General features: G+C 38.4%; 1 protein-coding gene across 4 annotated transcripts in view; it reads right to left on the reverse strand.

Annotated features, from left to right (window-relative positions):
* The window catches only part of PIEZO2 (piezo type mechanosensitive ion channel component 2), a 439,610-nt gene that overhangs the window by 17,790 nt on the left and 408,650 nt on the right, over positions 1-13,170 (reverse strand). For all 4 annotated transcript variants that reach the window (XM_089671018.1, XM_089671019.1, XM_089671017.1 and 1 more), the window contains 5 exons: positions 12,783-12,915; positions 12,058-12,205; positions 8,257-8,471; positions 8,005-8,163; positions 175-322 (listed from right to left, as the gene is read on the reverse strand). In XM_089671018.1, the coding sequence (XP_089527144.1) occupies positions 175-322; positions 8,005-8,163; positions 8,257-8,471; positions 12,058-12,205; positions 12,783-12,915 (803 nt within the window). The remainder of the gene's footprint in view (positions 1-174; positions 323-8,004; positions 8,164-8,256; positions 8,472-12,057; positions 12,206-12,782; positions 12,916-13,170) is intronic.

Consider the following 13,170-nt stretch of genomic DNA (forward strand, 5'->3'; position numbering starts at 1 on the left):
TAAATCCTTAAAACAAACACATCAGCTGCATTCTGAACTTGCTAAGAATGTTAAAGACAAAATTAAAGGCAAATGCATCGAGAAGAATAATAATTTTTTTTCCCTTTAGCTAGTAATATTCTATCACACATTCCCATTACTTTTTAAATTGTATACTGACAAGACATACATTACCTTTTCAGATTCACGCCAACATTTTAGTATAAATATATGAGCATAAATATCTTCCACACAGATCCAGCTGGAAAGGCTGAGTGTGGTGTCAGTCCATACCCAATCCATGACAGCTCGCAGCTCAGTTAAAAATGGCACCAAGCGAAACCTGAGGAAAGACATCACAAATCATTCGAACGATAGAAAGCTCTACTTGCTGTGCAGAAAAGGCTTAATTTCTTCTTGTTAATCTTTTGTAAAACTCAACATATATGATGTTACTTACCACATACAGTATATGTCTGCTAGGTTCAATTTTACTTTCTACTGAAGCTGAACTTCAGGCAAGCAGCTAATTGCACAGAAGAATTACATTTAAAGGAGATCTTTTACCTGACTTAAGATTTGTATTTCTGCCATTCAGTCCTAGAATTTACACCGTGTTCCAAATTATTATGGAAATTCTATTTAAGTGTCACAAAGATTAAATATTTAGTTTTTCAGTTTAACTCATGGATGGCATTGTGTGTCACGGCTCTTTTGATCACTGAAAACAATCTCGGACACCTGTGATAATTAGATTGGCCGGTGAGCCCAATTTAAGGAAAAACTACTAAAGGAGGGTGTTCCACATTATTAAGCAGAGCACCATTTTCAAGCAATATGGGGAAGAAAAAGGATCTCTCTGCTGCCCAAAAGAGTGAAATAGTTCAATGCCTTGGACGAGGTATGAAAACATTAGATATTTCACGAAAACTTAAGCGTGATCATCACACTATTAAGAGATTTGTGGCTGATTCAGAGCACAGACGGGTTTGTGCAGATAAAGGCACATTGAGGAAGATTTCTGCCAGATCCATGCATCGGATCAAGAGAGCAGCTGCAAAAATACCATTACATAGCAGCAAACAGATATTTGAAGCTGCTGGTGCCTCTGGAGTCCCACGAACATCAAGGTGTAGAGTCCTCCAGAGTCTTGCAATTGTGCATAAACCTTCTATTCGGCCACCAATAACCAATGCTCACAAGCAGAAACGGCTGCATTGGGCAGAAAAATACATGAAGACTAATTTTCAAACAGTCCTGTTTACTGATGAGTGCCATGCAACCCTGGATGGTCCAGATGGAGAGAGTAGTGGATGGTTGGTGGACGGCCACCCTGTTCCAACAAGGCTGCGATGTCAGCAAGGCGGTGGTGGAGTCATGTTTTGGGCCGGAATCATGGGAACAGAGCTGGTCGGCCCCTTTAGTGTCCCCGAAGGTGTAAAGATGACCTCTGCAAAGTATGTGGAGTTTATGACTGACCACTTTCTTCCCTGGTACAGAAGGAAGAACTATGCTTTCCGTAATAAAATCATCTTCATGCATGACAATGCACCATCTCATGCTGCAAAGAATACCTCTGCATAAATGGCTGCCATGGGGATAAAAGGAGAGAAAGTCATAGTGTGGCCTCCATCCTCCCCTGACCTCAATCCTATTGAGAACCTTTGGAGCATCCTCAAGCAAAAGATCTATGAGGGTGGGAGGCAGTTTACATCCAAACAGCAGCTCTGGGAGGCTATTCTGACATCTTGCAAACAAATTCAAGCAGAAACTGTCCAAAAACTCACAAGTTCAATGGATGCAAGACTTGTGAAGCTGCTATCAAATAAGGGGTCCTATGTTACAATGTAACGTGACCTGTTAAAATGTTTAAAAAGTTAAAATGTTGTTAAAAGTTTGATTGAAATAGCTTTGAATTCAGTAAATATGCTGCAAACACAACAAATGACAATGTTCAGTTCTTTACAACCTATAAAGTGTTTTGAAACTTACTGTGCGTAATAATTTGGAACAGTGCATTGGAAGTGTTTTATGTTTAAAAAAAATACTGTTATCATTAGGAGGTTTGTTCAATAAAATTTGAATTGTACTCTTAATAGTTGATAACATGAGAATTATGCTGACTGGTATTTACATCAATTATGTAGGTAAATGAGAAAAATATCATTTGCATAATAATTTGGAACACAATGTACACAACCCAGCCAGACAGCTCAACCAGTGGAGACCTTTCTTTTCTCTATCACTGTGATGCAACTAGGTCTTGTCCTTCTTCCAGCTTTTCTATGTCAATGTTTTTATTAATTTATAAACAGTTTAAGACAGGAGCAACAAAACACGACCACGCAGGGGCTATCAATTGCACATATAAAAAAACAGTGCTCTAACACCAACAGAGCAAAAGGTGCGCCCATGCAGGGGCTATCAATGGCACATAAATTACAAAAACATTAGTATAACACCTACAGTAACTCAAACTAAAGGCAGCTATCAACTGCCACACCAAAAACAAACATAAAAAGAAAAGGAAAGAGGAGTACAAAAGGAAAAAGATAACAAGACCAAGAGCAGGGGTCCAAGAACGCCAATACCCTTCTCCCAGCTTTTAATTAGACAGTGAAAGAGAAGCAGAAGCAGAAGCAGCCAACTAATGAGCTCATAAAACTCTCACTCCTGTCAGCATGTTCCTTGTTAGCACATAAGCACTGCAGCACAACTGCCTGGCTGTCATTGCTTCTTCTCCCTGTCTCAGTTTGAGCTCCGCTATACAAGGATTTTAAGAGGCTGACATGAAGCTAAATTTAATTACCTACACAAGTAGTTTTTAAAAATACACTTTGGGGTTGATTTACTAAAGCTGGAGAGTGCAAAATCTGGAGCAGCTCTTCACAGAAGCCAATCAGCTTCCATTTATTGTCAAAGCTTAATTGAACAAGCTAAGGTTAGAAACTGATTGGTTACCATGCACAGCTGCACCAGATTTTGCAATAGTAAATCAACCATATCGCCTTGTCATTCAGCTTTAATTGTTTTTGGCTCATTCTTCACACTAGTAGAAAATTACAGCTAAAATCTTTGCTTCCTTAAGGCCACAATACCTCATACATAGCAGATTTGCTTTTGTACTAATTAAACCTAGAACTGTTCATTTGTTTAATGCATTATTTACATAGTTACATAATTAATCTGGTTGAAAAAAGATACAAGTCAATCCAGTTCATTCAACAGAAAAAAAAATACACACACACACAAACACCACACACAAATAGAAAACCGCCATATACACTATCCAACACCTACAGTTGATCCAGAGGAAGTAAAAAAACCCCAATAAAGAATGACCCAATTTGATCTAGTGGGTTTAAAAAAATGTCTTCCTGGTCCCCCTAGAGGTAATCGGATATTCCCTGGATCAACTATTATCTATACATATTAGAATCAATTTATATTATAGGCATTATAATCCAAGCATTTCTTAAAAAATCTACTGAACTGGCCAGAACCAACTCTTGAGGGAGTTTTCACAGCTCTCACTGTGAAGTAACCTTTCCGTACTTGGAGATTAAATCTCTTTTCCTCCAGACATAAAGAGTGCCCCCTTGTCCTCTGTAATGACCCTAAAGTGAATAACTACACCAAGTTCACTATATGGACCACTTATATATTTATACATGTTGATCATATCCCCCTTAAACTCCTCTTCTCAAGAGAAAATAAATGCAGTTCAGCTAATCTTGAACTGAACATGAATTGGTGCCCAAAACTGAACTGCATATTTCAGGTGAGGTGTTACTAATGATTTGTACAGGAGCATGTCTATCTCTCTGCAGTCCATGCCTTTCATATACAGGTGAAACTCAAAAAATTAGAATATCGTGCAAAAGTTCATTAATTTCAGTTATGCAACTTAAAAGGTGAAACTAATATGAGATAGACTCATTACATGCAAAGCAAGATAGTTCAAGCCATGATTTGTCATAATTGTGATGATTATGGCTTACAACTCATGAAAACCCCAAATCCACAATCTCAGAAAATTAGAATATTGTGAAAAGGTGCAATATTCTAGGCTCAAAGTGTCCCACTCTAATCAGCTAATTAAGCCATAACACCTGCAAAGGGTTCCTAAGCCTTTAAATGGTCTCTCAGTCTGGTTCAGTAGGAATCACAATCATGGGAAAGACTGCTGACCTGACAGTTGTGCAGAAAACCATCATTGACACCCTCCATAAGGAGGGAAAGCCTCAAAAGGTAATTGCAAAAGAAGTTGGATGTTCCCAAAGTGCTGTATCAAAGCACATTAATAGAAAGTTATGTGGAAGGGAAAAGTGTGGAAGAAAAAGGTGCACAAGCAGCAGGGATGACCGCAGCCTGGAGAGGATTGTCAGGAAAAGGGCTAGAGCCACCACACACAGACGGATCCTGGACATGGGCTTCAAATGTCGTATTCCTCTTGTCAAGCCGCTCCTGAACAACAAACAACGTCAGAAGTGTCTTACCTGGGCTAAAGAAAAACAGACCTGGTTTGTTGCTCAGTGGTCCAAAGTCCTCTTTTCTGATGAGAGCAACTTTTGCATCTCATTCGGAAACCAAGGACCCAGAGTATGGAGGAAGAATGGAGAGGCACACACTGCAAGATGCTTGAAGTCCAGTGTGACGTTTCCACAGTCTGTGTTGATTTGGAGAGCCATGTCATCTGCTGGTGTTGGTCCACTGTGCTTCATTAAGTCCAGGGTCAACGCAGCCGTCTACCAGGAGATTTTGGAGCACTTCATGCTTCCTTCCGCAGACGAGCTTTATGGGGATGCTGATTTCATTTTCCAGCAGGACTTGGCACCTGCCCACACTGCCAAATCACCAAAACCTGGTTCAATGACCGTGGGATTACTGTGCTTGATTGGCCAGCAAACTTGCCTGACCTGAACCCCATAGAGAATCTATGGGGCGTTGCCAAGAGAAAGATGAGAGACATGAGACTGAACAATTCAGAAGAGCTGAAGGCCGCTATTGAAGCATCCTGGTCTTTCATAATACCTCAGCAGTGCCACAGGCTGATAGCTTCCATGCCACGCTGCATTGAGGCAGTAATTGCTGCAAAAGGGGCCCAAACCAGGTACTGAGTACATATGCATGCTTATACTTTTCAGAGGTCCGATATTGTTCTATGTACAATCCTTGTTTTATTGATTGCATGTAATATTCTAATTTTCTGAGATTGTGGATTTGGGGTTTTCATGAGCTGTAAGCCATAAACATCACAATTATGACAAATCACCGCTTGAACTATCTTGCTTTGCATGTAATGAGTCTATCTCATATATTAGTTTCACCTTTTAAGTTGCATAACTGAAATAAATGAACTTTTGCACGATATTCTAATTTTTCAAGTTTCACCTGTAAATCATTTTAATGCAAAGATGTAACTGGTGCTGCTGCACTCTGGCCTGCTCAGGTTTGACTACCCCCAACCCAAAATCAGCAAGTCATTTTCTAACAGCCCCCTTTATACATTTTCCATTAATAATCTATAATTCATGTACTCTTGGCACACGGGTGAGCAATACTATGGCTGCACTTGCTTTTTGTAAACCTGTCTGGAGAGAAAAAAAAAATAGGGGGGAGGGTTGCCATTGCTGGCTTGCTGGCTGTTATACTAACCCACTGGCTGCAATACTTAGGGCTATATTTACAGTATAAATGTTTTTTTTTCACAAAGTTCTTACAACTTTTGCCCAGGATTGACACATTTTTACAAATGAATCCTAATAGAAAAAATGTGTTAATCTTGTTTGAAAATAGTTATAGAGCTCTAGTGTTCCTTCTGGAAAAATTAAGCAGCATGTTCATTGTTAGAAAATGTTCATGCAGTATACCTGGTTTCAAGTCAAATTCAGGTACTAACACATGCTACAGTAGGGATCGAAAGTTTGGGCACCCCAGCTAAAAATTTGTATTAATGTGCATAAAGAAGCCAAGGAAAGATGGAAAAATCTCCAAAAGGCATCAAATTACAGATTAGACATTCTTATAATATGTCAACAAAAGTTAGATTTTATTTCCATCATTTACACTTTCAAAATAACAGAAAACAAAAAAATGGCATCTGCAAAAGTTTGGGCACCCTGCAGAATTTATAGCATGCACTGCCCCCTTTGCCAAGCTGAGACCTGCCAGTGTCATGGATTGTTCTCAATCATCGTCTGGGAAGACCAGCTGATGTCAATCTCAAAGGTTTTAAATGCCCAGACTCATCTGACCTTGCCCCAACAATCAGCACCATGGGTTCTTCTAAGCAGTTGTCTAGAAAACTGAAACTTAAAATAGTTGACGCTCACAAAGCTGGAGAAGGCTATAAGAAGATAGCAAAGCGTTTTCAGATGTCAATATCCTCTGTTCGGAATGTAATTAAGAAATGGCAGTCATCAGGAACAGTGGAAGTTAAAGCAAGATCTGGAAGACCAAGAAAAATATCAGACAGAACAGCTCGCAGGATTGTGAGAAAAACAATTCAAAACCCACGTTTGACTGCACGACCCTCCAGAAAGATCTGCCAGACACTGGAGTTGTGGTACACTATTCCACTATAAAGAGATACTTGTACAAATATGGTCTTCATGGAAGAGTCATCAGAAGAAAACCTCTTCTACGTCCTCACCACAAAAATCATCGTTTGAAATTTGCAAATGAACATATAGACAAGCCTGATGCATTTTGGAAACAAGTTCTGTGGACCGATGAGGTTAAAATTGAACTTTTTGGCCAGAATGAGCAAAGGTACATTTGGAGAAGAAGGGGCACAGAATTTAATGAAAAGAACCTCTGTCCAACTGTTAAGCATGGAGTTGGATCTATCATGCTTTGGGGTTGTGTTGCAGCCAGTGGCACAGGGAACATCTCACGAGTAGAAGGAAAAATGGATTCAATAAAATTTCAGCAAATTTTGGATGGTAACTTGATGCCATCTGTGAAAAAGCTGAAGTTAAAGAGAGGATGGCTTCTACAAATGGATAATGATCCTAAACACACCTCGAAATCCACGGGGGATTACATCAAGAGGCGTAAACTGAAGGTTTTGCCATGGCCTTCACAATCTCCTGACCTCAACATAATTGAAAATCTATGGATAGACCTTAAAAGAGCAGACAGGCCAGAAATCTCAAAGAACTGGAAGACTTTTGTAAGGAAGAATGGGCAAAGATACCTCAAACAAGAATTGAAAGACTCTTGGCTGGCTACAAAAAGCGTTTACAAGCTGTGATACTTGCCAAAGGGGGCAGTACAAGATATTAACTCTGCAGGATGCCCAAACTTTTGCAGACACCATTTTTTTGTTTTCTGTTATTTTGAAAGTGTAAATGATGGAAATAAAATCTAACTTTTGTTGACATATTATAAGAATGTCTAATCTGTAATTTGATGCCTTTTGGAGATTTTTCCATCTTTCCTTGGCTTCTTTATGCACATTAATACAAATTTTTAGCTGGGGTGCCCAAACTTTCGATCCCCACTGTATATATATGCTTTATACTGAATTATTATTACAGAGCTGTATTAATTTGTGTCTTTTATATCTGCATTGAGTTAAGCTTTAAAAGACCTCCCATTTTCTTAAATGTCTGCAATGCAGAATGCATTGGTGGAGTTTCCCACAATAATTTGGGTCTCCAACCCTTTTCACATTATCTTGATGAACTCTGTAATTAACCTAGGAATGATTATGAAAAATCTATTGGGGGAATATAATACAATCTTTTCCCCTTGCAATGAACAGGATAGTTGGGTGGAATGATATTCAACGTGTTTCACCTGGTTTAAATTTTGACTGTTTGAGCTCACCCTAAGTAACCCGTAAATCAAATAAACAAAAAGCAGACTTTTTTCTGCTGAGTGCACCACTATGTTTATTCATTATGGGGAACTGCATATCATAGCAATTGTTACTAAAAAATAGCTTGCGTGTATGTACAGACAAACATGGTGATAATAAAATGAATATTACAGTGCAATCTAATTGCTGATACTTACCCTTGGAATAGGAATAGATTGACATAATTGTAGCTCTTTGTCAAGAAGTTACCAAGCACACGTGTAGGATATCCACAACGAATCTGATATGCAGAAAGTCCAAAGTAGATACACTTCACAAAATACCACAGTTGGGCAACAGTATTCTGGCTGAACTTCCTATACAATATCAAAAACAAATGCGCCCCATTATTATCATATAACAATTGTATTGAAACTATTGATAAGCCAGGATATAATTTCCATAGATACCTTTCTGTTACGCCTGGCAGAATGAAAAACATCCAAAAATGTATTCCAAATACCAAGATGACTTGGAAAATTACTTTTCCCATGACAGTTTTTCTAAGATAGAGTGCGCGATCCACAACCATGGTACCAAACTGGATCAACACCATCACTAAAAATGCCTCCGGAACCTGGTCTTCTGACAATGATGAAGTGATGTCTGCTGCCGCTGAATGTTTCTGAGAGCATAAATACAAGATTAGATCCTTACTGGAGAACTGCACCATTCACATGACTTTTTATGTTACCAACATCTCTAATCTTCCTAGTGTTGCATTGAATGAACCTATCTTTGTTGAAATGAAGGTGCTACCATTTCCACCTTAAGGAAGTTTTCTAGTTCCCTGGGTTTCATTTTTATCTTCTGGACTCAATACTGAATGCAGAGTTCTAAACCAGGGTATCTTTCCGAAGCAAAATGATGAGGGATTGGATCTAAGTGACGAATAATTAGAAACAAATGAAACAAGATTTTTTAATCCTGTAATCAAAGTGTAGATATTACCTTGATGTGTCAGATGACAAGCCAGTAACCTTGTCAGTAATTGTACCTGGATTCAACATTTTATTTGCCCAAAAACAATAGCATATTGGGCAATCCACTGGTTGATCATGGAAAAGGTTAAGAACCTCTGAATTAAAGGATAATTATACACAAGAACATAAATGTAATATACTGCAGTGCACCAGTCCTTAGATCTGGTGATCATTTTTACAAACCATGGATTTCCCAGCACACTTACAAGCCAGCCTGCAAAACAACAATTTGGCCCTGTCTAGCAGTTTGTGTTAATTTGGGCCAAATTGGTTGTTTTGCAGGCTGGCTGGTAAGTGTGCTGGGAAATCCTTTGTTTGTTTGTGATATGCATTGCCCTTCCACGTGCACATTGGTCCTAAGGCTGGTTATAGGTTGGGACGGTGGGGATTTTTTTGTACAACTATCTGAATTGGATGCAGGGATGCACTGGATGCCTTTGCTGTCATTTTGCTATAGCTGGGCATCACATGCATCCCTGTGCCTATAAGGAAGGGCGGACTCCCTCCAGGCACACCTGCCCTTAACTTATCAATTAATATATGTGCTTCCACTGTGGAGGCTCTGGAAATTTTAGCGTTCGGTCCGCAGTATACAGAGGACCCTTGACACGGGGCTGCGACTTATGCGTGTATTTGTAAATGTGTGCAAACAAAACCCTCTGTTATTAACGCAAACTGTTAGACAGGGCCAAATTGGTTGTTTTGCAGGCTGGCTGGTATGTGTGCTGGGAAATCCTTTGTTGTTTGTGATGGGTATTGCCATTCTATGTGCACCTTGCTGCTAAGATTGGTTATAGGTTGATATGGTTGCCATTTTTTTAAACAGTTGTAAGAACATATTTTCAGCAAGTACAGAATACTTTTTGATTTTGCCAGAAATGCAGCGTCCCTGTCACATACTGTGAGCTGACCCAGAAGCAAAAAAACAGTCTTATCTTACTTGTACAGTATAAAGTACTAGTCCTATCAAACCCTTTGTAATGGAAATGAACAAAGACAGACATATTTGAAGACCAGTCTGGGTGACAATCATGGTTGGCTTTATAGATACAGTGCAGGAGTGAACATACACACCCAGGAAAAGAAAGTATGCTATTCACAGGATTACCAAGTGAAAAAGCCTCATAAAAAAGGAGAATTAATGCAGTCACCACATCTATGGACTAGAAAGATACACTATATTACATTTTTTAATGAGTTTAAATATTCAGTGCAGTATGCAGTTTATGAGTTGTACTGTGCCTTATTTGTACTGGACTTATGGTTCACCAAGCAGTGCAAAATTACAGCTAGGCAACAATCGTTATCTCATTCATTTTTGACATTTCCCATTTCTTACCTGGCCGAACAACTTTATCAAATAACAAAGGAGGCAGCTTATGGACTACAATGAATAAATAGTTCTAGTTTTGTCCCAGTTTTCTTTATATCATCTGTAAATTGAACACTTTATTGGAGGAGATGAAACAGTGAGGGGTACTGAAGCAGACATTTTTGTGCACAAGGGCTTGGGCTAGTTATAACACCTCCACTTTCATACCCTGCTACATCAGGCATATCAACATTAGTAATTGAATAAGTGCAGTGCTCCAAAGAGGGATGCTATGTGACCAAAATGAGTCAAAAATATATATACATAATATAATTGAGTACTGTCCGTGATACTTTTTTTATTTGCACTAACATACAATTTTGAGGACAAGCTTTTGGGGAATGTCCCCTTCTTCGTAAGTGCAAATAAAAAAAGTATCATGGACAGTACTAAATTGTTTCTGTCGCAAATGCACTAATACGGCTACAATCAACTTATACATAATATAAAACCCATTGATTTCCCATCTATTTATAGTACCTTGAAAAAAAATATTAATGATCCTTCTGATTATGAACCTTACTATGGTGAAAAAATGTAACTTAAAACCAATACAAAATATGCTATAGTGCTATATAAAGTGCTAATAGTTGTAAAAACGAAACTTCCTATAGGAAACAACCTTTAAATAAATTAATTATAAAAACATATGTAACTTGCCCAACTTTACAAATAGCCAATAGTGATTAAAGTGCCATTCATTCAAAAAAATGCTTGAAAATAAGTCCTTGTTAATCATCCAGTTGCAGTTCAAATTAGGTGATGGCCTCCAAAGTGTTATGGTATCACACGGCACACTTGTGCCAAAAATACTAAAATAAGGAGAGGATCTGGCCATATTTTGAGTTTTTTATTGCAGATCTGCTGATCTATTCATCCCTGATCCTGTTTACCTGTGAAAAAGAAAAGGAGAGGATCTCTGCAGTATTGGATTGCATCTATAAAATGCTATATGACCTACCTATTAACATAGGAGGTCACTTTGATCTGGTGAGTGTGCATTTTGGGACTGAAGAGGAAGGGGCACTATTTACACAATGGCTTTTTTTTTTTTTGCACAAGTGTGCAGTGTGATACCATAACACTTTAGAGGTCATCAACTAATTTGAACTGACTTTGGATGATTCATAAAGATTTGTTTTCAATCACTTTTTTTTAATGAATAGCACTTTAATCACAATCTATAGACAGCAGCTGGGGAAAGAAATAAAAACAAAATATTCAGGTAATTATTGTAAAGGGAGCGCAAATTACAAATTAAGTTTGTATCATCTTTATTAAACTGGGTGTCACTTAAGATATCCAAATGTGAGGTGTATTTTGCTTTATTTCTACCACTTTAAACATATTTGGGTCTACAACTGGCCACAAACATTGGAATACAACCAGATGTGCATCTATGTGTTGATGTCAAAAAGTGTGGCTTCTTCCATAAACAAGAACACTTCAGCCACCTTAGTTGTTCTGTTTAAGCATGGATGCAGAGCAGAGGCAGCAAAACCTGTCTGTCTTGGCGCCATCTTATTTGTTGGAAAGCAATGTTTGGTTAAGACTTAATAACCCTTATGATCCTGTGAACCCCACCCCCCCCAACATTCTGAAGGTGACCTATGGTCACCACGCCAACACCTAATTCAGCCAAAAAAAGGATCAGATAAATGGATTGTCATCCAATGTCTATAGGCACCTTGATCCTTTGCTGGTTTATTCATTCATTTAACAAAAACAATATTATCTGACATTTCCAAACATAGTTAACACATCCTAAAATGTATAAGGTATCTTGCACAATATGCTATTAATTTGACTTGTGTTACCAGAACAAATCTGGTACCTTTATTAGTATAATAACTTACTCCAAATGCCCAGAAGCCAAACACAATAATGATGAAGTCTACTGTGTCTGCCAGAAACATTAACACATAGACATCTGTCACAGCACTGTAGTCTGGATGAATGAGATTGTAGAAGAACTGTCGGATTGGCAAGTATATTTGAAGGATTCTGGAAAGAAATGCAGGAATAACCCATTATCAGTTAGGAGTATATACTATTTTTCTGCTCTGTTCTCAGTTGTTTTGTAGGTGTAAAGCATGCACAGCTTGTTCAGAAATATATGATGCAATGTGACACTGAATTATGAATAAAAGTGCAGTTGTTTACAACAAGAAAACATACTTCCCAAGGTCTTAGTAGAACTGACTAACAAAAACTGGAGCAAAGACAGAGCTGTTACTCATAAGAACAAATCAAATTTCTTGCTGCGTTTGATGAAAGCTGATTGTTTGCCAAAGGTAACTTTATTTTTGCTTTTATTTTCTTCTTTCCAGTTTATGTAAATCAGCCCCCATTGCATCTGATAGAAAATGGAAATGAAAGCTTTTCCCCTAAAACAGTATTCCTAAGCTGAACACAAAGGATTTAGTATATTTTTATAGTATGTTTAGCAAAATATATAGAAAGCTTTTTTGTTTTACAGCAATGAAAACTGTATTGTTTAAAGAGGATGCAGATGATGCACCAGCATTTTTTTTGTGTACAACCACCAAGATTAAAAATATTGCAATATCAAGCTTCTTACGTCTTAATAGTAAATGCTTTTGCTTTGATGAGTTGCTCTCGAAGTTTTTCCATAAGCAATTCTTTTCTGGATTTTTGTTTCACACTTAGTATGCTACTACCTTTCTGGCTGCTGTTTCGTGTGCTGGTGCTACCTTTAATGGAAACAGATTGCAACAATAATTAATTTTTTTTTAAACAAGTACCCCAGGGCCAGGGGCAGACTGACAACTCATGGGGCCCCTGGGCAATAGGGGATCATGGGGCCCCTGTGTCCTTGCCCAAACTCAAAAAACCCTATGAAAAAGATACCAGGGGCATCTCATGGGGCCCCCTACCGACCCTGGGCCCTCGGGCAGTGCCCAAGTTTCCAAATGGTCAGTCCGCCCCTGCACAGGGCTTAAAATTTC

This window comes from Staurois parvus, unplaced genomic scaffold (genome assembly GCF_062004578.1).
Source record: "Staurois parvus isolate SC_StPar_1 unplaced genomic scaffold, SC_StPar_1.0 ptg000097l, whole genome shotgun sequence".
Taxonomy (NCBI): Eukaryota; Metazoa; Chordata; class Amphibia; order Anura; family Ranidae; genus Staurois; species Staurois parvus.